Source organism: Plutella xylostella, chromosome 7 (assembly GCF_932276165.1).
Source record: "Plutella xylostella chromosome 7, ilPluXylo3.1, whole genome shotgun sequence".
NCBI lineage: Eukaryota > Metazoa > Arthropoda > Insecta > Lepidoptera > Plutellidae > Plutella > Plutella xylostella.
In genome coordinates, this window is record NC_063987.1 from 1164164 (window position 1) to 1188620 (window position 24457).

Below are 24457 nucleotides of genomic sequence, written 5' to 3' on the forward strand. Positions count from 1 at the left end.
GGGTAAGCGCCCGCTTCTCACACAAGAGATGCGGGTTCGAATCCTGGCGCTGACATGTACCAATGAGTTCTTTTAACTTAAGTACAATGTATACCATCGCTCTTACGGTGAAGGAAAACATCGTGAGGAAACCTGCATACCTAGATTTAGCACATCTAAATACGGTAAGATTTTGTAAGAACAAATAGTTAAATGTTTGATAAAATTTGAGTCTTATTGTGTTGTCATTTTGTGAGTGGAGTTTTCATTGCCCGTGAGTGTATAACCCTAAAATACACTTTCCTCACATACATTCGTAAGACATACCACCGACCCACATTGGTTTAGCAGAATTAGGACCTAGGACAACCGTATTATCTAGACTAATGGCATATCTAGTCTATAAACAGATTTCGTGGAAACTGCACTTACGGGCAGAAATTGCGGTTTCGTTACATACTGTATGTAGGCACAGGCCAGAGATATACGGGCCTACAGCCGCAATCGCTGTATACAGGGTGTTGTCACAAAAAGAGAACTGTAAACAGAATAAAGTTAGTAAATTATACAGCTCAAGGAAGACATAACGTACCTACTGAAAATCCTTACAGTTGTGCCTGAATATTAAGTCGTGCAAAGATTATCTCGAATTCAAGTGTCTGAAGATATTATAATATCACTCCTTTAAATAAATATTGTCTATTCATGAGTAGTAAGTAAAGTAAGGCTAATTTACGAGCAGCGTAATGTTTCGAGTCGCATGTTGAGACAATAGGCCGGGTTGAGCCTGGAGGCATATTCGTTAGGCTAAACTCTTTAGTCCAGAGAATGGAGACAATACGTGCGCTCCCTTAGGGATAGTGCTAGTGATGAGACACTAGGCTTGTGCCGGTCTAGAAATTATGTACCGGATTCCAAACATAGTCTAGTTTATTTTATTCAGCTTAGTTTTTAGGAAAATACTCCCATCTTGTTTATCTCGGTAGTTTTTTATCATTTTGAGTTAAGTACTTACTTTTACCCCGCTTTGCCGTTAGTAAGTGGTTGTCCGTCTAGGAGGAGGCCAACTTTATTAGGCAAAGTACCTACTAGATACAAATTACAATTTAATAAAATCAAAACAAATAGCTTCGGCTAACAGTAACAACCTTACAAGTTATGCCAGCGTTTACTGTCACAAGTATTCTTACGATATAACTTATTTAAGCCATTCTTTCGTAGCCCAAGTTTATTACCGGGACGTATACTTTCATGAGGTCGTATTGCTTACTAAGTCTACATTATCTTTGGTCAGGAGATATGAAATCAGGAGTTAGCTAGATATGAAAACGGGGTTTTCTGTGGATTGTAAATTGAAAGTTACGGCTTTGTTAATAAGTACTAAATACGCAAGCATTACGGAAATTGTAGCAACCAAAGTGATGTGAATTTTCAGCATTTTTATATTTCCTTAATTCCATTCTAGTTCTTGCTTTCTCTTTTCATATATTCTATTCAATACCTACGATTATGTTTTACATGAAATAATTAAGTACATTACCAGATAAATATTTGTTAATTCAATTATCCAACTGTAAACTCCGAGAACATTCTGGCTCATTCCGCCCAACACTATTTTATTTTGAAAATTCACTGACAAATGTATTTCTCCCTCACCGCAGATCCAGCGCGCTGCAATGGGCTTGACTCTGAAGACCTGTCTGTTGATGCTGAGCCTGCAGCTGGCGCTGTCCGGCGCGCAGGAGGCGGCCAAGCGAGCCCCCTCGGGCTTCCTCGGCATGCGCGGGAAGAAGTACTACAGCGCGGAGACCGAACACTTCTTCAAACGAAAACCACAGTTCTTCGTCGGAGTCAAAGGGAAGCGGACCTACCAGGATCTCATGGCGGAACTGTACAAACGAGCACCAATGGGCTTCGTCGGAATGCGAGGAAAGAAAGATGACGTGGCAGATTTTAATTATCCGGAGTACAAGCGCGCGCCTATGGGGTTTGTGGGGATGAGAGGAAAGAAAGAGTCTGACTTTGGATATAACCAGCAAAGCTACGAGTACTTTCCAAAGCAAGCGTCCTTGATCGGCCAGATAGACTACTCCGTCAACGAAGATTTACAGAGAGAACCAGCGTTTCCATTACTCGATCATTTCTTAGACAATTACCTTCGACAGCTTAAGGAGGAGGATACAGGGGGTGCCAACGTTTCCAACCAGGATCCTAGTGACTCGAACCAGACGAGGGAGGTCACCGACCCTGACTCAGGATCAGAAGAGATGCCCAATGACGTAGACAAGCGAGCGGCGCGGTTCCACCAGTTCTACGGAGTGCGGGGCAAAAAGTCCATCCAGACAAAAAGGCCATTTGATGTCAGTTTCAGGGGAAAATTCATTGGCGTGCGCGGCAAAAAGGACCTTAAGAACAGCGATGCAAAGGTCAAGTTTTTGCCGGACGGGCCCTGGGCCAAACGGAGGGCTCAAATGAACGGATTCTTCGGAATGCGTGGCAAGAAGTGGACTGATGGTATGTTGATATTAAATATTTAATGTAATTAATGATTAATAGCGCATAAGTTAGGTAATAACGCCTAACGTCTAGTGAGTTTCAAAAGGTTGGTAACCGCTGGTAAAGTGTCTTGGTGTAGAAATCTGTGGATTAAATCCAAGGTCGTAGATATTAGGTACCTACTGACTAGAAACTGATGGAGGTACATAGGTCGATAGACAATCAACCAATCTAAATAAACTATAAATATTCATGAAAATTTTAAAAATAACCCTATCGTAAGTTGTGGCATTAACTGCTTCCCAGAAAGGTTTGCTTAGTTAACAACTAGATACACATAAAAGCTTTTACACAGGTCGGTGGAAAATAAAAACAGTAGACAATTTTCCCCCTCACCGCTAGAAATACTTACACAGAAATGATTGGACACCTACCGTACTGTCGATCTACGAAAATGAAACCTTCGTCTTTGGCCGCACTGAAATAACTTTTGACGGGACACCGTTTATTCCAAGCACCTTTTCAGGAAACTTTAACGATAGAATATCATGAAGGGAGTAATTTACGTGCCCAATTCTTTGTTTAATGGGCGATAAGGGCCATTTTATATCTTGTTATTATTGGAGGCTTCTACGCTTTCGTTTCATTGTTTGATGTAAAAATTAACGTAGTCAAACAGTGATTAAATAACGAGTTCTGAGGTTATAGTCATAGGTAGACCAATTAAGAAAAACTAATGACAAGAATAAATATTTCTCACTTTTTTTTATCTCGCAACCATAAAAGAAGGGTTATCAGATTAAAATGCCCTTTTAACTACACCTTAAATTTCCAACTAACTATATATGCAAGTAGGATAACTTAGTAGGTGAACCTAAGAAAATACTTATGTTGCCTGAAAGAGGGTTTCGGTCAGTTAGATGAAAGAGTGACCTTTCCTCCCCACTGCCACTACACTGTACAAACTAACGAAATATGTACCTACTTTAAAGCCCGACAACGAAGAAAGATAGGAGCGCTATAAGTCTTTATAAAAACTGTGTAAAGTACTTAAGTGTCTGAGTATGTGTTATGGCATCGTGGCCTGGTAATAAGGTTGCCTGGAAGAGATCGCTCTTAGCAATAAGATCGCCATTTGTACACTATGTCAAATTGTAAATTTTTTAGGATATGCAAATAAAGATTGTATTATTATTATTATGTTGTGTCGTTACCATCACGGGACCATGGGGTCCCGGGCATTTGGAAGGCGTGCATGGGGCCGAAGCCAACACGTAGAGGCCCGTTTGACAACATTAATCTATATGAAATGTGACACCAACCGACGATTTTCCCTGTGTAAACTATGGAAGTAAACCCAAGGAAAACCCCCGGTTAGTGCAGGACTATTGTAGAATATGGAGAAAACGAATACAGGGCTATGGAGTGGGGTGCTAAATGGACTGGGTAACTGGGACTATGGAAGGACTATGGCCCCTGCCTGACCTATGTTTCACACACGGATAAAAAGGCAGGAGGTGACTCGCACACACATTAAATGGGCCCCCCAAAATAGTCGCTAGCACATTACAGTGACGTAGCAACAAGGGGGCAACATGGCATGAGGTGCTAAGGAAGGAGAGGTATTCCACGGCTCTCAGGACAATCGCGTGATCGGTCAAGATCCCTACAAGCACCTTACTGGGTAATACATCCTTCCTCGAGCATTGCTGCTCTAGCGGTACACCACTCAAGCCAGCCAATGAAGGCAAGCAAGAGGTGGGAGATCCTGTTCCTCGTCAGTGTTCACTCTGGACAACCAATAAAGGCAAGCCAGAGATGAGGAACAGGGGTTCTCCCCGGCATCGGGTGGGTGGGGTCGCTAATGCCCAACAGCTCGCCACAAGCTTATTATTATTAATATAACTAAGTATAGAGAAAGTTAGTGAGTGTGCATATTTAACTCTTTCACACAACAACCTTTGGACCTTTTCAGTAATGTTGCCTATGCAGACCTAAATAATAATTATATCTTATTTACTTTTCAGATTCGAGCCTTGAAGTGGACTACACCAATTAATTTCTACAGCATCAACGTTTTCCAAAAATATCTAGATAATTTTGTATGTCTTTATCCACTTGCCTGAAACAGTTATAGGGACCCCAATAGCTTATTTTCAGAGGACATATCCTATTATGTAGGTAGTTGCCAGAATCATTATTTCAAATTTTAAATGAAACGTATATATTCGACAGAAATTTCGGTATAAATATTATATTACCTAGTCAGTAACAAAAATATCAAAATTCTATACTTAATAAATTTATTTAACAAATTATCTCTATTAACTTATTACGATATAGGTAAGTACTTATTTATTTAAGTATTGCTTATATTATGTAACCTACGTAGAAATCATAATAAGATGTTGTTTGTAGTTACAAAAAAAATAACTTAAAGATATGTTTTCGTTGGATCTGAATTGTATATTTTTCGCGCAATCCGCTACTGAATATAAAGTTATGTTAATATAGTAAGTAGGTGCATAAGTATACTTAATGGAAATTTTAATATTAAGGGAATATTATATATTTTGTTGTTTAGAGAATATTATATAGATAAAATGTATTTTAAACGAATTAGTCCTTACTAGGTCAAACAATGTAGGTACATTTTGTAAAGGCTGGGCAAAATGTAAAATATGTAAAAATCTTTATCAAATAAATGCAGTTACCGATTCACTGTTATTTCATTATTACTTATAAGTACTTACTTATCTACAAATAAATAATGGGCATAACTATACAGGGTGTCATTTTTAATTAAGTCAGTAGTTATAGGGAGGACGAGCTGTATGTAGGTAATATAGGTACGTAGGCCATAGGTAGGTAATACGATAAAAAACCAATAAATTTCGTATTTATAGTAGGTACCTAGGTACGTTGGTATTGAAATAAAATGGATTATACCTGCATAATTTAAAAATAATACCTATGCCTATACAACAAAACTTAAGTTTCCTAAGGTCCATAAGTCGAACAAGCCATAATCGCTATCCAAGTAATAAAAGCACGTATTTCCTATTAATGCTCAATCAATTCTATATTCAAATTCATAATCACGATCTACTAAGTCAATTATAAATGGAGTTAGGTCAATTTAAATTGTTATTTTACAAGTTCTTGAAATGGCTTTATGGAAATGTTAAAAGTTTAAGGTAGTTAATAAATAACTAATTAAGTTTTAGCTTCCAGTTTGAGATTACGAGCCCATTTTATTGGTTGGAATGGAAGGTAAGAATTAATGAATTCAATTGACAAACCTAAGTAGGTAGGGAAACCCGTGCCCGTGGGGTTACCACCACCGCACAATAATAATAAACAATCCACTTTCTTGTCTAAACCTGACTTAACTAGTATGCATCTGACATATTATGTTAGATAGGCGAGCCACGCTGCATTGTCGGTTGTGGAACGGTAGACTTCGTAGCACTTGAAGTAGGTAGTCATAGTATGTATTATGTAGGTAGGTCGGTAAGCATTTTGTACACCTACATAGGTCCTTTTACATTTTAACCAGTCTGGAAAGGAACGGTAAGTGTCTTCCTTGTTTTCTCTATGTAGAGCGTTGTGTGTGCGTTGCGTCGACTGCGATGACGCTCCGTTGAACGACATGCCCCACGCAGCACATCTGGCGTGACCCATTTGTTCCTTGAATACTCAAATAAAAAAAATGTAGTGTGCTGCTAGACCTGCTACAGAGGCGAGCCATCTCTATACAGGGTGTTGTAAAAAGGGTAGGTACTAAGCCGAAACTTTTGACAAAAGTACGACTTTTGTAATTCGGTAAAAAAACCTGCTTTACAGAAACTGTGATGGCCACGTCATTTTTTACTATGAAGAAGCAAAGAAGCAATCAGATACGCAGCTTGACGCATTACGGCCGTAAAGTGCATCTCACTGTACACAATATATTGTTTAATTATAGTATATCCTACATTATCTCAAATTGAAATAAAAACACGCAAAGTAAATTTCATGATATTTTTTATTAAAACTTTCTCCTTATAAATCCATCGACCACTAACGTAGTATAGAATAGAACATACATAGAAGCCTGTCTCAAGAGATATACATATAGATACAATACATACATTGCTATATATATGATAGCTAACAACTGCTTCTTACAATGGACATAGCCTTATTTACCTTGATTTTAGGTGTGCTGTGGTGGACTGAAGTTTGTCGAAATATTTAAAACTGCATTACAAAAAAGCCCCTTCGGTACTCATGTGAAACGATGATGGAACATTTTGTTCTCTGTAGTTTTATGATGCAATACACAAATCAGGCATAAAGTTTACAAAACTAAAAAACATGCTATATTCGATTGTCACAAAATAAAACGATCTCTTTTTCAAATCATTAACAACTTCAGTCTAAACGCACATAATCACGTAACATCATAAAGTGTTACTGAAACGTGGAGTTTAAATCTCGGTAATAAGGCTTACACCCAGCCCAGCTACTAACGCACGACAACAAACATACGTAATGTTTACGCACACATTCATAACTCGCAACATGCCATGTGACAGGATACACTGAAGGTGAGAAAAATATCTAAATAGTAAAATGATTTTAAATTAGTCAAAACAATTGAAATAGATGTGTCATCTATCAAAATAACAAGCATTCGGCAATTAATTATTATCAATGTAATAAGATAATAAACTACCTATAACATTAAAGAAAAAGTATTTAATATTATATTTACAGTTATTCTGCCACACCGCATTTCAGTACATGGGAATACTGAACACTAATATAAACTAAAGTCTTTAGAAATAAACTACAATAGCAATAATCCAATAATAAAAGGCCTTCTCAGTACATTATCGACTACATGATTTGTTAGGAAATAGTTAAAAATATTAGGAAATGTTTATAATTTACTGTATCTATTGCCATACAAATCTCTAAACTAAATACTTATACGGAATCACTGAAAAATAATATAAGCATGTAACAAAATTCATATGAAAATACCAAGGATATTTCGTATAGCATAATCAGGGAATCACTTGAAAAATTAGGGGTAGGTATTAGATAAAGGTATTGATAAATATATTTTTTATGAAAAGAGAAATGTATGGCAAGATAAAATACAATATAAAGGTGAAACCTATAAGTATTATAACAAGGTGTATACATGAAATTATTAATTGAAGATTATGTGACAAAATATATTTTAATGGATTATTTAATATAATAGATAGACTCCTCTGTGGACTTACAACTTTATTTTACACATTGTTGCAAATTAATCAATGCTACATGGCATTTATTTTAGAAAGTAACATTTTCGATTTACGTCCACAAAAAAGACTATGAAAAATTGCAATATAAAGTTTTGAAAATAACCGATAGCAATTCTATATAAAGCTAAATTTATCTCTGTAGCAATACAGTACAATAAATAGAAAAAAAAGTCAAAAAGGGGAGACAATTGCAAAAATTACATTTTTGAACACTAACTACTTATGATACAAATTGTTTATGCATGTTGTTAAATAACTTATCATTATTATTATTGAATTTGTTATAATATACCTACGTTCTCGTATAGATGCGAAATCAGATGATTTTCAACTTTGCTACAGTGTAAATTAGGATGAGAATGGACGTTTCGCGTCGTCGGTTACTTCAACAGACAAAGTTGCCAGTGAGCGAATAATCTTATGATAAACTCTATTTCATTCTCACTCGTTCTCCTTCCCATATCTCTGTCCCGCTCTCCGGTTGATGTTCGGCCATTTTGCTCAGCTGGGATTGGAAAAGACCCATATTGTATAACTTAACATTACTATACTTTTGTATTCCCTCCTAATGGCATGTGTATGCGTGTTTGAATCCGGCAAAATATACTTTTAATTATTAAAAAAAACATCACAATAAATAAAAACTTATACAATTTACACAAAAGTGAAATACGCACTGCCTTTTGTTTAGACACAGCGTTTTATACACAACCTCTCAATACACAAACATGAACACCTATTATAATTATGATAATTCAGTGAAAATGATCCGATTTCATTAGTCCCTGATCCTAGTTATGATAATTAACTATAGTTTATTGATTATAGTCCAAACACTGCCTTAGTTACTTTGCCTAAAATTTCAAATTAAAGTTTAATATTTTTATGGTGAATTATTTGTTATTTCCACCGATATGGAATTTTAACAGGTTGTATGTATTTCATAGAATGGACAATTTAGCGGGCAAAACGTTAATGTATGAAAATATCTTTTTTTTTTGCTTTTTTATATCCATGAAATATTTTTGTTAAGCAGTGATTAAGATACATTAGTATTTATATTTTGCTTTCGCTAAGCAACTTTATAAGCCGATGTTGAATGTGGAATCAAGGATTTCGCAATATAAATGCATTTAATAATTTTATTATTATAATTTAGTATCTTTCTACGGTAGCTCGAGTCTGCCTGTCTGTAAGACTGAGTCGCCATTTTATTTTAACATTTATTATGCTTATGGGCGACATCTTTTACGTTTCTGTTATCGATCAATCGACTATCACAATTCATTCAACGGACTATAAGTAAATTTTAACGACCTTTCTTTTCTTAGCTTGAAGATAATCGATAAAATATTCTATGCCATATTGAATTTTGTAAACTTATTGATCGATAAAGATACGAATAAAGAATCAATCTAGACACGCAGATAAGATCCGTTGTCACACGTATATATTGGCCGTTCCTTCACTAATATCCTAGCATTTTCACTAACTCACTTCCCCTACTTTACCCACCAGTTTAGTAACAAAATAGCACCGAAAATGTTAACTAAACTGTGTTCTTTTAAAATAAATATCTCTATTCTTCCAAGGCACCGTTTTGTTTTTAACCCACTTGACATTTTCTATGAAAAAACCCTACAATCTTTTCTGAAGCTCATTTCCGATATGGTATCACTCGTGCTATTTTTTTAACTTTCCTTGAAGCTTTTGAAATCAGTTAGAATCTGAATGTTGCAATATAATATTTAACCGAAAATGGAATAGGTATACCTCACGTAGTCACAAGTTAAAAAATCTGTAACTTTGAATACAAGCGTCCAATCGAAACGGCAACTACCTAAAACATCGCAACCAAAAAGTCTATTTTGTACACATCTAACCTCCTTTCTTCAACCTCTACGCGCAGCCAATATATACGGTATGAGAACCACGAGTTATTCAAACTCCAACCTTTGTTTTCGACCTTTAGATTGCGTTTTGCAACTTCAACGGATGGTTGATGGTTTGCCCGTGGCCGTTATGCGTTGTGAAGTCATCTTCATTGAATGGATCCAGTTTCTGTTGTTCGCCGCTGAGGCGTTCTGTTTGTATGAAGTTGGCGGATATGTGGCCAACGTTGGCCGGGTCCGTGTGGCCAACATTACCGTTGTTGGTCTCGGTTGGGACGTTGGTCGGTGCGTTGTCGTTTTGCTTCGCCGGCGGCTGCTCTTGGATTTTGTCCTCTGTCTGTAACAAGTAAATTAATGCGTTACAGTTTGGAGTTGCCGGTTTGAGACGCAGAATATTTCAAGAGTCTGCTTCTTATTGTCTAGGTGTAAACACGAGTCAGACAAGGGTATCCATCAAGGAAGGATTGGCCCGTCACAATAGCGTCATTCGCTGACTGCCCAGGGTGCGTCGGACATATATTATAAGGAACAAGTCATACGCGAAACAAGTTTAAGAGCCAAGACCGAGTAACGCTATTAGTGCACGCTATACCTTTCCGATGGTGGTCGCCTATTGCGGAATTGACGCGATCAGAAATCAGCCAGTGGCCTACCATAAAGCTAAGCATTAGCACTGCATTAGCTGAGTAAACACCTTTTTGACAATGACAGGAAAAAAAATTATGTATAAATGTGATTTGTGTGGTTGATTTTATTAGTATTACTGTCTATGTCAAATAAAGTTTTTATCTATCTATCTTTTATCTATCTATCTAAGAACCCTTACTCTCACACAACGAGTGTGTCCCATACGCATTTCATTTTAAATCTAGCCACCATAGAATTTGGTCCACATCAATTACAAACCACCATAATTATAATCATATTATGCACTGTGTGTACTCACATTATGTTGTTCGGACAAGCCCAGTAGGTCGGCGGTGACGTTGCCGTTGTTGCGCGGCCGCTCTTGCTGCTGAGACTCGCCGTCCGTCGCGTCAGACGGCTTAGACTCGTCACCCTGAAAACATGTGTTTATTTATTTATTTTAATAAGGAAGAAATTTGTTGAGTTTATGAGTGAAGAAAGTGCATGTAATATTGCTAAGTGCAAGAAGAAAGCAAAAATATGAATTATCTAGGTTTAGGTGGAATTTCACCAAACGCTAAACGTATTTAGTAGCCTGTCAAACGTCTGTCAGTTACTACAAAATCGATTTAAAATTTGATTTAAATACGATTTTAAATACATTTAGCGTTTGGTAAAAGTGGCCCTTAATTCTAAAGCAGGATTGAAAATTTACAAACAAACACAAACAAACACGCACTCACGCCTTGTACTACAGTACTCCCTTGCGGGGTAGGCAGAGGTGCATTGCTGCACCCACTTTTCGCCAGAGTGTTATGTTAGTCCCAATGTAATAGGGGGCGGGCCTATTGCCATTTTACGGGCACATCCAAGACCCGAGAACAAATATCTGTGTTTAAACAAATATCTGCCCCAGCCGGGAATCGAACCCGGGACCATCGGCTCAGTAGTCAGGTCACTAACCACTACGCCATTCGGTCGTCTATTGAAAATTTAAATTATGAAATTTGTGTCAAAGATGTTACACAAATGTGTGACTTGATTGCGAATCATCGGACAACTCTATTGTTTTCGGAGACATATTATATGGCATCAAATTACATATAAATTGTGTCGTGTTTTTATGTGCAAATACCAATAAATAATAGCTACATATCTATATTACTGTTATTTACGCTCGAATCCGCCTTAAAGGCCACTCAATGAGTCGGAGGCCCTTAGAGCGTTTTCACATTATCCGATCCGATATCGGTGTCGGACGACGATAGCCGACATCCGATAGCCGACAGCATGTGCTATTTTCACATATCTCCGACAAAATAGTTCCGATACGGCCATTTGCTCCATAGCTTAGTGCGGGCAGGTCATCATGGCAGACTATAATAGAAAACTTTATTTGCTGTATCTATTATATTTGAGAGGCAAAAAAAGATCTGTCCACAGACAGTATTGGATACATCCCATTGTGGAAGCTAGATATTCAGAGGGAGCATTTTATACTCTTTTTAGCAAGCTACAAAACGCACCTAGTTATCAATCGCATCAGGCTCTACGCACACAGAGACAATTTAGATACATGTACAGCACACATACAAACATTATCGTCCGGCGGCTCACGGGCGTCCGATGGTGCCGCCAGCGTAACGGTGTCAGCTCTGATATCCGATATCGGGCCGGACAATATGAAAGACAGGTACATATTTCATACATTTTGCTTGCCCCGATATCGTGTCGGCGTCCGACACCGATATCGGATCGGATAATGTGAAAACGCTCTTAGTCACAACACTATACATTGCATAATTTTTGGCTTCTTTCAATCGAAATATTACTCAACACTCACATTACTAGCTCCACCCAAGCCCAGCAGATCGGCCGTGGTTGCGTTCCCGTTGTCAGCGGGTTTGTTCCCGTTGCTCTGCGGGACTACAGGGGCGGGACTGTCGCTCTGGGGCGGCTTGCTCTCTTGCTGCTTCTTGTCTTCTTCCGCCTGCGGGGTTGTTTATAGTTGAATTTAGTACATAATAACTATAGGGAATAGACGTTGTACGGGGTGTCTTCCAGACCTCGTAAGTTTCAAGTTGTATTCTAATAATAACGAAATTTTAATCCATACTTAGACACACAGAGCACCAGACTTCGGAAGGTTATTATACCCTGGTAGTATGCTTTCGTCTGGTGCTGTGTGTCTATACCATAAACACATAATATACCAAGATTTACGTTCATAAAACGACGTTTTTATCAATAGGTAGGTACTTACTAACTAGAAGTACCAGAAAATAATAAAAGCAAAGAGGTCTTACCTTCCGAAGCCTCTCTCTGTGCCATACAACTATAACCATATCCCATAATGTACCCATTTATAACTACTTATTACTAACTAAAAGTACCAGGGTATAATCAATGTAAAGAGGTCTTACCTTCCGAAGCCTCGTCCTCGCCATGATAGCTTCAACTCGCTGTTTCCTCGCAATCCTCTCCTTCTCCTCTCTCTCTTTCTCTTCTCTCTACCTCTACCACTATTTACTATAAACTCATAGTCTACCAAGATTTACCTATGTGACCCATGCATAATGTCTATTTTATCAATGCTTATTAACTAGAAGTACCGGGAATTATAAAAATAAGGAGGTCTTACCTTTCGTAGCTCCTCTCTCCGCATGTCTTACTATAAACCCATAATCTACTAAAATATACCTATATAACCTATGTAAAATGATAATTGTATCCACACTTACTAACTAAAAGTACCAGGATACAATAACCACAAGGAGCTCTTACCTTCCGAAGCCTCGTCCTCGCCATAATAGCTTCAACCCTCTGTTTCCTCGCAATTCTCTCCTTCTCCTCTCTCTCCGCCTCTTCTCTCTTCAGCCGGAGCTCCTCTTCTAAAGCTTTCCGTTTCTCTTCCTCTTCCTTGAGGCGGATAAGCTTGTCCTGCTCTTCTCGAGCTTTGCGCTCGGCTTCCTCGCGTTCTAGTTGCTGTTGAGCCTGTAAAGTAAAATTTTGTATTTGAGTCTTATGTTATTTTTCGCGATCTGTATCGCATTAAAAAAACGATAGAAGACAAAAAGGAAAATTCGCAGTGAGTACTAAACACAACTCTAGAAACAGCGTTTAAAAAAATGTTGTGATGATTGGATAATACGTTGGCGTATGTGTATCGTTTCAGAAGGAGCATACTTTGAAGGTGATAAAATAAATTTGGATGAATAGAATAGAATAGAATAGAATAGAATACTCTTTATTTTGCACCATTAAAGACAATATTACAATTCACAACTTATATATAAAATAGCACAAAAAAGGCGGCCTTATTGCTTAAAGCAATCTCTACCAGACAACCTTTGGATGGAAGAGACAATTTTAACATAATTAATGGGAGTAGAGGTGCAAGGTATACTAATTAAACAGTACATAACAAACATTTTGTGTTTTATTGATCCAGTCCCGATACTTTTTATTAGGCTTCGTTATTAATCTATAGATTAATGCCGGTTTTATTTTGTTTAATCACAGGTATTTGTTCTTAAGTTTTGCGGCCTGCGTGTGCTTTCTCTTGTCTCTCTCCCTCCTAGACCTACACCTGTATGACTGAATGTAAGACAGCTTGTTTTTCTGATTGGGTTCACTGACCTCGATGGCTCTCCGCAGCTTCTCCTCGTCCATCTGCCGCTGCAGGCGCACCTCTCTCTCTCTCGCTCCCTTTTCTGTGGCTATCTCTCTTGTACCTACACCTGTATTTATGAAAGATTGTCCCACTTCTTATCTGGTTCACCGATGGCTCCTCCAAAATGTTTTTTTTTTGCGAATTTAGAAATTTCATTTTCGGGCTTAGATATAACATGCTGCACATGTAGGTTTCGGCTTAATATACCTTTTTTGCAACACCCTGTATACCACTTCTCACCTCGATGGCTCTCCGCAGCTTCTCCTCGTCCATCTGCCGCTACAGTTGCACTCTCTCGCTCTCTCCCTCCCAGACCTACACCCTGCATTTATGAAATTTTGCCCCACTTCTGATCCGGTTCACTGACCGTGATGGCTACTCCAGAATGGTGTTTTTGTAGGTTTCGGCTTAATATACCTACGGCAAAAAGGGTTTTTTGCAACACCCTGTATACCACTTCTCACCTCGATGGCTCTTCTTAGCTTCTCCTCGTCCATCTGCCGCTGCAGGCGCGCCAGCTCGCGAGCTTCTTCTTCCTCACGTTTTTCTCGCTCCCTCTCCTGCCGCTGTCTCTCTTCCTCTTCCTCGGCTTCGCGTTGCAACCTGGAATATTGATGTTTTGTAAAGCATAAGAATTGTTTTCAGAGATGAGTGAGCGGCTCAGTGTCGTGAACATAATAATTATATTATGAATTTATATACTTTGTGGTTTGTGAAGATCCATAAATCTGTCTTTGGTACCCGAATTAAGTTACAGCTGGTTAATTTTATGTATCTATCAAATAAGTCTCACCTTTTCATGTGCCACAAATAATAAAGAGTATTCAGAATTACAAGCAATCATCACCCCTTATAAATAGTGTATAATAAGTGAGAAGGCTAACAACTGACTCTTGATAAATTAGCTCACTAATAATAAAGGTTATCCACGGATTCCAACATCGCAATAAATTTTCTCAAAAGCTCACCTCTGCCTCTCGAGCTCGGCCTGCCTCTCCAGCTCCTCTCTAGTCTTCCTCCGTCATTCTCTCACTAGTAATAACTAAATCTTATCACGCAAGCAATCTTCACCCCTAACCTCCCAATAATAAGGCTCACCTCTGTCTCTCGAGCTCAGCCTGTCTCTCCAGCTCCTCTCTCGCCTTCCGCCGTCGTTCGGCGAGGGCCGCCTTGGCTTCCTCTTCCGTTGTGATCCGCCGCATTGACGCCGTCATCGAGCCTGGAAGGGGAAATTGAGGATTGTGTCATTGGTGTCAGGGTTTATGTTTGTGACAGCAGTTTGACTGAGTGGCTACCATGGAAGTAATAATACAACAGGAATCACTCTCACCAAAATGATGCAAACAAAAATAGACCTAACGAATTCACCTTAAGATTTATATTTGAAGTGAAAGAGGCCGCGAGCCGATAGAGAGGGTTACCACAGAGCCCTTCCTCTCTTTCTAACATTTGCCAGGATTAAGTTGTGTAAACTTTGGTAGATTTTGTACGAAGAGAGCTATGCAAAAAAATATTAAATTAACTCATAGACTACTACGTATATCATATCATTTCCAAAAACAAATTTTTAATAAATCATTATAAACATGTAATTTTAATGAAATATTTGGTATTTGTATGAATAATAATTTCATAAAAAATATTGGTAGTTTTTCTAAATACTTTACGACAAGACCGAAGTTGTCAAGATGACGGATGACGTTTATACTGTTGTGAGAGACGTTATGGTTAGGGTGACCATTCATTCGTACTTTTGAATCACTTTCCATTAATTAGGACCTGTTTCATTCAACTTCTTGTTTTATTTTATACCTAAGTATCATTAGGTATTGTTGTGGCTGTTTTTTTATCTTATAAGGCTGGTAAAAAGTTTTGAGCTGTTGATTTTTTTGGTGATAGATATGAGTATTATAAGATAATTTATCAAGCCTAAAACCGGCGGAAGCACTTAGGTTGAGATATTTGAGATTTTTTGAAATCTTATGATTTTCATCAACTAGACTATGTAAACGGAACACCCACAGAGTAAACACGTTTTAGGTACATAGTTGAGTTTAATGTTAACCTGTTTTGATACTTTCTTGTCAACACTACACCCAACTTAATTTTATTTACTTAAAATTATATTTTCCCAAATTTCAGCTTTCCTTCCAATGAAGAAACATAGCAAAGGTGGTTTCAAGTAATTCCTACAAATTTTCATCATTTTAAACCCGATGATAAATCCCGATTCATCGCAAGTGTTTATTATCGTTACAGTCGAACTATAAAGTCCTGACAATAAAGAGTGCGATTTTGCTAAGACTAGACCATCGACACCTATTCGCGACATGATAGATTAGAAGTGATGTCTCATGAATTACCTAAAATTATGGTCACCAAAAATAGAAAGAGATGGAGGGCTCCGTGATGACTATCTCTGTCGGCTCGTTTTTTTGGTGCAGTGCGCATTCCTGTTGTATTATTACTTCCATGGTGGCTACGGATTTATCGCTGAGGTATAGATCGGCAAGATTCTGAATGCCCCAATTATAAAAAGTAACATTATTATTTCTAAAATTAAGTATATGACAACTGACATAAATATATTTTAATGGGATAAAGTTATACTTTGCAAAATAAAGCAAGAACTCTATGACAGCTGTCAAATCCATACAATTTATCTGTCATTTGTTGGTTTTCAAGGAAAAAATAACTTTATTCATCAGGTATCTGTCAAACAAACGCCATAGGTCTCTCTAGACAAACATCTGACAAAGTCTAAAATTATAAAATTATACATTGTGGATTTAGAATCACTATTCAATTACGGTAATTCTGATTCCACAAAACATCTTTCTCTCTATTGCATAAATAAGCGGTAAAAAAATGTCTCTTACCCGTCATTTCAGACTCATCAGCCTTCTCAGCGTCTTTCTTCTCTTCTCTCTCAATCTTTTTCTCTTCTTGTTTTTCTATTTTCTTCTCCTCTTGTTTTTCTATCTTCTTCTCTTCTTGTTTCTCTTGTTTTTGTTCCTTCTCGTTTTGTTTGTTCTGTTCTATACTGACTGGTTCTACCTTCGTTTCGGACTTAACTTCTACTTGTTCTTTGTTTTCGTTTTCCTGCGAATTTAAAAACAATACTATTAGTTTTTTCGTTAAAGTATAATCATGTTTATAAATACATGATTTTTGAAATTTAAAAACTAATTTACTGGTAGTGTCAGTGGTGTTTTAATTAAATTTAACGTTTTTTTACAATTGCCCAAATTCTACGATAGTAGCTAACCACAAATCCTTGCTAGTCAGAGTTATTTAAACAGATAATTGATTATTGGATCTCATCTAATATACCTAATACCTAAACTACTTCACTCTCGCATCACTAGAATATGAACCTTACTACACATACCTTAGAGTCTAAGTTTTGGTTGTGATCGCTGGCGATCTGTAACGCCGCCAGTTTCTGACTCACTTCAGTCGCGCTCACCACACTCTTGTCCACACTTTTGGTTGATGATGACTTCTGAATGGGAAACATTGACATTTTTAAGCGAAGTTTAAATCGGCATAAAAATTGCAATTCAAAATATGTGTGTAAATAGGTTTGTTTAGCATACTTCTGACTTACTAATCTTCGTACTGCAATAAGAGAGTGTTTTAGTTAAGTTCTTGAGCGTGCTACGTACTTACTACTTTTGACGGCGAAATAAGTTTAGCCTTGAATATGCAACGAATTATTACCAATAATAGCAAATGATCGGTAGATGCTATGGCGACGGCCACACTGCACGTACCAAGTTCCGTATTCCGTCAAAGAAAGCATTCACGAAACGATCGCTTTTGCTACGATATAGATAAGTTATAACTGTAACTCTTTGCCTACAGTGTGGCCGACGCCTAAAGCTACGCCTAAAGCTACGCCACAAAAGCAACCTTACGCAGTTGGCTTAGATATTTAGTAAATAAATAAATAGTTATTAACCTTAATAACAAGCTCCTTGTCGACGCTGGGCTCCTTGGACGCGGGCGCGCTGCGGCCCGGCGACACCGACAGCGACTTGTTGCGGTTTGCCTGACGAAATTATTACAAACAATAATTATAAAAATAATGTTAGTAAGAGTTGTTGTGATAAAATATAGGTTAAAAACGAAACAAACAGACAGCCTGTATAGTCCACAGGACATTCGGTCAGGCAGATACGTAATTTTTTTGAGCAGTGTTGTTCTAGGTAAAAATAAGATACTTGTGCCAAATGAAAGGCTTTAAATAAAGCGAATGAAAAGGTCTCATGAGTGCCTACACAGTTCCCATGCCATTTCTCAGCAAGACTTCTCGTGTGAGTCTGTAGTTACCTTCTATGTATAGTTGTATACTTAAGCTTACCTTTTCTTGTTCTTTGGATAACTTTGGCTTTCTGTGCAGTGGTGGCTTGCCGTCACCCGGCGTCGATGGTGTTAATGCTGTAACAAATACAGAATGGTTCGTTGAAATCTACTTTTGTAACAAGTGAAATACTAGCCCAGCTTTTTATTTCCATAAACTAGACTGAACCGAAAAGTACCAGGGCACAATAACTTATTAGGAGCCTCGAGTATGTTGGCCTTAGGAGTAACTGATATTACCAGGATAGTAAAACTCACTTGTAACGCATGGAGTGAAATACACGCGCAGCTTCATATTTCTCTGAGAAGTACCAGGACACTATAAGCTCCGCGGCGCGTCGCCGGCCGCCATGTTGCCGCTGGACGCGTCTCGAGACACGGACAGAGTGTCTAATGGCTAAGATTTCAAAATAACCAATACTGACCAGGATGTTTCTGCTGAATGTAGAGTTTATAAAGCCCTTGCCATTACTGTAATTCAAATTGCCGTTCGAGGCATCAAGTGGGGTACACTACATAATTCCGAATTACTTTTTTACGAATATGAAAATAACGATTTTTAAAATTTCGAATTTCATAGTTCCGAATAATTTACAATCCCGAATTTTAAGTTTCCGAATAACGAAAATCACGAATAGTATATAAACGAAATTTCAAACAACACATTTATTAAAATGACGAAAGTCAATTTTCCGAATATTATTATTTCGATGTTTCAAAAGTACGATTTTTTATTATATCGAATTGTTAAAATTACGAATCCCGAAGTTTTAATATTCCGAAAATACAAATTCCCGAATGTTTCTTAGTTAACAAGAAATGGTTATATGAATAATGCAGCATAATGCGTATAAAAACAATATTTTTTAAGCTGTATTATGTGAAACGCTCCGCTCCGCTTCGCTGCGCTCCGCTTTGTTTTTCGATATCTATGTGCACCTAACACGCTCCTCCTCGCTTTGCTCGTCGTCGCACCTATCTTTAGGTTTAGGTCCTAAGGTTTTTAAGTTTAAACACCATAAAAATCCTAGCAATTGTTTTGCTCTAAATTTGAAACGCTCCGCTCCGCTTCGCTGCGCTCCGCTTTGTTTTTCGATATCTATGTGCACCTAACACGCTCCTCCTCGCTTTGCTCGTCGTCGCACCTATCTTTAGGTTTAGGTCCTAAGGTTTTTAAGTTTAAACACCATAAAAATCCTAGCAATTGTTTTGCTCTAAATTTGAAACGCTCCGCTGCGCTCCGCTTTGTTTTTCGATATCTATGTGCACCTAACACGCTCCTCCTCGCTTTGCTCATCGTCGCACCTATCTTTGGGTTTAGGTCCTAAGGTTTTTAAGTTTAAACACCATAAAAATCCTAGCAATTGTTTTGCTCTATATTTGAAACGCTCCGCTCCGCTTCGCTGCGCTCCGCTTTGTTTTTCGATATCTATGTGCACCTAACACGCTCCTCCTCGCTTTGCTCGTCGTCGCACCTATCTTTTGGTTTTGGTTCTAAAGTTTTAAAGACGTTTATGTTTTTTTGTCAAAATCACGAATTATCATATTTCCGATCGGGATTTGACTTTTTCGTGATTATAATAAATCGGTATTTTATTTTTCGTATATTAAAGTAATCGTTTTTTTTAACATTCGTATATTTAACAATCGTAATAACAATATTCGTGATTATAATATTCGAAATTATAATTTTCGTGAATATTATAATTCGGTATTTAAAAAAATCGGTATTGCAATATTTCGTAAATTACATATTCGGGGTTATCAAATTCGGAAAAAAGTTTTTCGGAATATTTGGGTGTTCCCCATCAAGTGAACTTACGCAGCTTCGTATTTCTCTGAAAAGTACCTTACTAGGAGCGGAACGCATGGAGACATCAGATTTCCCATAAAAACTGACTGGAACTACCAGGAAACCATGACTCACTAGGAGCAGCATGCATGGAGGCGGGGCGCGGGCGGCGGCGCGGCGTGGCGGGGGGGTGGCCGCCGCGGCGCGTCGCCGCCCGCCATGTTGCCGCTGGACGCGTCTCGAGATACGGACGGAGTGTCTAATTGGTTAAGATTTAGACATATTCAATACTGATCTGGATTTTTCTGCAGAATGTCGAGTCTATAAGCCACCTTGTACTACTTCTACCATTATTGTAATTCAAATAGTTGTTTCAGATGAACATTGTTGTTTCAGACAATGTGAAACACAAGCGCAGCTTCTTATTGCTCTGAGAAGTACCTACCAGGACACATAACTTACCAGGAGCGGAACGCATGGAAACATCAGATTGCCCTTAAAGAGCGACTAAAAGTACCAGGAAACTATGACTTACTAGGAGCAGCGTGCATGGAGGCGGGGCGCGGGCGGCGCGGCGTGGCGGGGGGGGGCCGCCGCGGCGCGTCGCCGGCCGCCATGTTGCCGCTGGACGCGTCACGTGACACGGACGGAGTGGTGGCTGATGATAGGGCTTGGACGCCGTCGCCTGCGCCTGGGGGTTTGAAGGGGATGGTTGTTAAGGCTGAATTACTAACTGTTTGGATTAGATTATATTACGTACATTGCGGAGGTAACTTAGGTATTGTATAATAGTTAGAGAACAAGCCCAGCAATATACGCTACTATAGTAGGCCAATGGTAGACGTATATTGCTTGACGTATTTATCCTTTCAATCAAAATACAAAACCGTGAAAATGCATATTTTGTGATAGGTAAATTTATATCTTTCCGGAACAAACGAGGTAATAATGACATGTATTTTGTAAAATTAATAAATTTTTAAATAATTCTAATTTATCTAAATTGCGACAGTGCAAGCTGTACATTTATGGTTATTTGTGCTTACGGCGGCATTGGTAAGTCACATATTACATGGAAAGCCACATTAAGTCTATCTAAAGCACGTGAAGGAACATATTTGCAATATAATTTGTTTTCAATGTTACAGCCGAATTAGTAGATGACTATTCATCACTTTGTGAATGTATAAAGTATTTGTTGCCAATCTTGGGCGACTTGTATCCTACTTTTTCATAGCTATACGAGACAAAAGTGTTTGAATAACCGAACCGAATTCCAACAAGTCGTCCAAAACTCGCAACCTCAGTTACCAGGACAACATACCTCTAGGCGTGTTCACACCAGTCCCCGCGATGGAGGCCGGCCGCGGCCGCCGCGGGGTGGTCCGTCGCACCACCGTCGAGTTGGAGTTGCAGTTGGACATGGCCGAGCCGGGCCGCGACGCCGGCGTGCTGGCGCCCGACGCGCTCTCTGTGTGGGCACACCTCTTAGTATCGCCTGCTAGCCTGGTACCTCGACTGGCTAACAAGCTATTTATTTTGGTTCTTCTCTTTCAGTTTTTGCTTTAATTCTTCTTCTAAACACGCTGCTATGGCGATTCATAGCGCAAAAATCTCTATAACATTTCATTAACTGTCTGTGTGTAAAATTTTCTTCTTCATTCATATATAAATTTATTATGCAAATTAGAAAACGTTTGCGTATAAAAGTCAAACACCACACTCAGAAAATTTACACACACTTTAAATCTAAATAAATCATCTTAAAACTAAGCTTATTAAAAAACCAACATACCTTGAAAGCAGTAGCAACCCACACCAGAAGGCAGTGATGAAAAAATGTACAGCCGAACCAAAAAATCACCTTATATATTTATTATAATACATTATTTCAATCATGTTTAAGCGTTATTTATAAGGCATTTAGTTATTTACTCATAATTTTTATTAGGGCTTTATGTATAGCATCTTTTAGTTCTACTGTACATGACCAGTGCATATTATGTAAGAGTTAGTGTGCATAGTTACCCATTGCGTTGTGTTTTAAACCTGTATGTACAAAGGACGAATAAAATTATGATTTCCCAGAGATATGATGTATAAATTTGCCATAATAAATGTATCGTTAAACACAAAAGCATGGAAAATGAGTTAGTTACAAAGCACTTCGAAGACGACCGACCAAATCCCATGATTTTTTCGCAGATGAAAATAAACAAAATAGAGTGGACAACTATTCTATCCCATATGAAGATATCCAGTAGCACCATAAATAATCTTTTAATCCAGACTTTTCATATCGTTAAGGAATACGATCATAATACCTAAGGCACAAAAATAACAACTTTTTAACGTGGTCAACAGCGAAGCATACCCAAAACATTATTGGATCCAAAAAGGCAAAACGCAGGCATGACAACACACACGAAGCAACATTCCAATATTTTTATAAAAGCACCAATAGAGAGCATATCCGTAAAGGCAGCTGCTATAAGAAAGCACTCAATTCCCAGGAGAAGTTGTCAAATAAAGAACATTCATTAAAATTCGCTCTATATTTTAGACCCCATACGGATAATATAGATGTATGCTGCTCACATTATAATAGACCACATCAAAGAATATCATATAGATACGGCGATGACATTAAATTTTGGAAGCGCTTTAAAAGAAACACGAGGCAGCATCCCTAAATTTCAAAAAAGAGCGCGTCTTGTGTAACAATGCTACCTGAATATGGGCAGCTCTAAATCGACGCAACCGGCACGTTTAATACAACGAAATAGACACCTCAATTGACATAGAAAGCCCAACTCTTCAACTATAAAAAGCCTTTTTAAATGGCGAAATTCCTAATTTTGCACGAGAAAGCACCCTAAAACACCTTAATTGGCATAGAAAGACAGCGCCCTAACAAAGCCTTAGAAGCCCCAGAAAGCCACAAAACCCCATCTCCGCAACCTCCACTGGATCCCTTACTGGTCTGCAGCAGGCTCTGCCGGCTGGAGGCGCCGACGCGGTCGAGGCGCGTCATGGAGGAGGCTCTACCTGGCCCATAGCCACCACACACACGACAACATACCTCACAGGGACTAGAATAAGCTTTAATAGGGACGACATCCGTAATTCATTAATCCAGATCCAATGAAAATGGAAGCTGTTTAAAAGACAGACGAGACTACATCCCTAAATTGGCATAATAAAGCCCAATGAACACCCTTTAGAAAGCAGATTTTGAAGCGCTTTAAAAGACACAGGCCACATCATCAACATCCCAAATTTTGCCTCAGAAAGCACTCTAAAACACCTCCATTGACATAGAAAGACAGCGCCGTAGCCAAAAACCTTAGAACAAAGCCCCAGAAAGCCACAAAACCCCAGCTCCGCAACCTCCACTGGCTCTCTTACTGGTCTGCAGCAGGCTCTGCCGGCTGGAGGCGCCGACGCGGTCGAGGCGCGTCATGGAGGAGGCTCTACCTGACATCATACTATCACACAGGGACAAAGATACGCTTTTAAAGAAGCTACATCCCTAATTTTAAATGACAAAGGACGCTAAAACACCTCAATTGACATAGAAAGACAGCGAACGCCCTAACAAAAGGACGCTAAAACACCTCATTTGTCATAAAAAAAACCGTATATAGCGCTTTTAAATAGGCACGAGAAAGCACGCTAAATCATCTCATTTGACATAGAAAATGCCAGCGCTTTTAAAGAGGCGAAATCCCTTATTTGGCATCATCCCTAATGTTGAGTAACAAGGGACGCTAAAACACCTCATTCGCCATAAAAGCCCCAGCGCTCTTAAAGAGGCCACATCCCTAATTATAGACATAAAAGACAGCGCCCTAACAAAGCCTTAAAGCCTAAGAACAAAGCCCCAGAAAGCCACAAAACACCAGCTCCACTGCAACCTCCACTGGATCCCTTACTGGTCTGCAGCAGGCTCTGCCGGCTGGAGGCGCCGACGCGGTCGAGGCGCGTCATGGAGGAGGCTCTACCTGGCCGCGCGGCCGGCAGCGTGGGCACCAGGTCCGTGCGCCGGCGCGCCACGGACGACCACGCCATGGCTTGGGGTGAACGCTCTGGCTCGTCTGTGGAAGAATTGGTAAGTTAGTTGAGTTTAGTACGATACGGATTCGTTCACGGATACTTTTACCTGCTGTCGCTACACGGGTTAGTTATCGATAGATAGATAACCGTCACTAGATCGCGATTCACTATAAATACGACACTGTTTGGTGGAACGTGCATTAAATGAGTTTATCGACGACGATAACGAACCCGTGTAGCGGCCGCCGTGGTTCGGCGGAGAACTAATGAGGAA

At 38.8% G+C, this 24457-nt stretch overlaps 2 protein-coding genes across 9 annotated transcripts in view; one reads left to right on the forward strand and one right to left on the reverse strand.

The window, feature by feature from the left end:
• LOC105398737 (tachykinins) overlaps positions 1–4650 on the forward strand; it is a 33231-nt gene extending 28581 nt beyond the window's left edge. For 2 of the 3 annotated variants that reach the window (XM_011570973.3, XM_048622197.1), the window contains exons 2-3: positions 1641–2493; positions 4503–4650. In XM_011570973.3, coding sequence (XP_011569275.3) covers positions 1656–2493; positions 4503–4534 — 870 coding nt within the window. In that variant the 5' untranslated portion in view covers positions 1641–1655 and the 3' untranslated portion in view covers positions 4535–4650. Of the gene's footprint in view, positions 1–482; positions 487–1640; positions 2494–4502 lie in introns of all 3 variants that reach the window. The other variant, XM_048622196.1, reaches the window with a different exon arrangement.
• Positions 4651–6484: 1834 nt separating this feature from the next.
• LOC105398759 (MAP7 domain-containing protein 2) overlaps positions 6485–24457 on the reverse strand; it is a 47659-nt gene continuing 29686 nt past the window's right edge. For 3 of the 6 annotated variants that reach the window (XM_048621976.1, XM_048621974.1, XM_048621979.1), the window contains 13 exons: positions 24063–24224; positions 21452–21598; positions 20663–20818; positions 18337–18413; positions 17935–18024; positions 17362–17475; positions 16850–17072; positions 15069–15189; positions 14435–14573; positions 13082–13291; positions 12141–12287; positions 10617–10730; positions 6485–10007 (listed from right to left, as the gene is read on the reverse strand). In XM_048621976.1, the coding sequence (XP_048477933.1) occupies positions 9747–10007; positions 10617–10730; positions 12141–12287; positions 13082–13291; positions 14435–14573; positions 15069–15189; positions 16850–17072; positions 17362–17475; positions 17935–18024; positions 18337–18413; positions 20663–20818; positions 21452–21598; positions 24063–24224 (1961 nt within the window). In that variant the 3' untranslated portion in view covers positions 6485–9746. Of the gene's footprint in view, positions 10008–10616; positions 10731–12140; positions 12288–13081; positions 13292–13936; positions 13988–14434; positions 14574–15068; positions 15190–16849; positions 17073–17361; positions 17476–17934; positions 18025–18336; positions 18414–20662; positions 20819–21451; positions 21599–24062; positions 24225–24457 lie in introns of all 6 variants that reach the window. The other 3 variants (XM_048621975.1, XM_048621977.1, XM_048621978.1) reach the window with 3 other exon arrangements.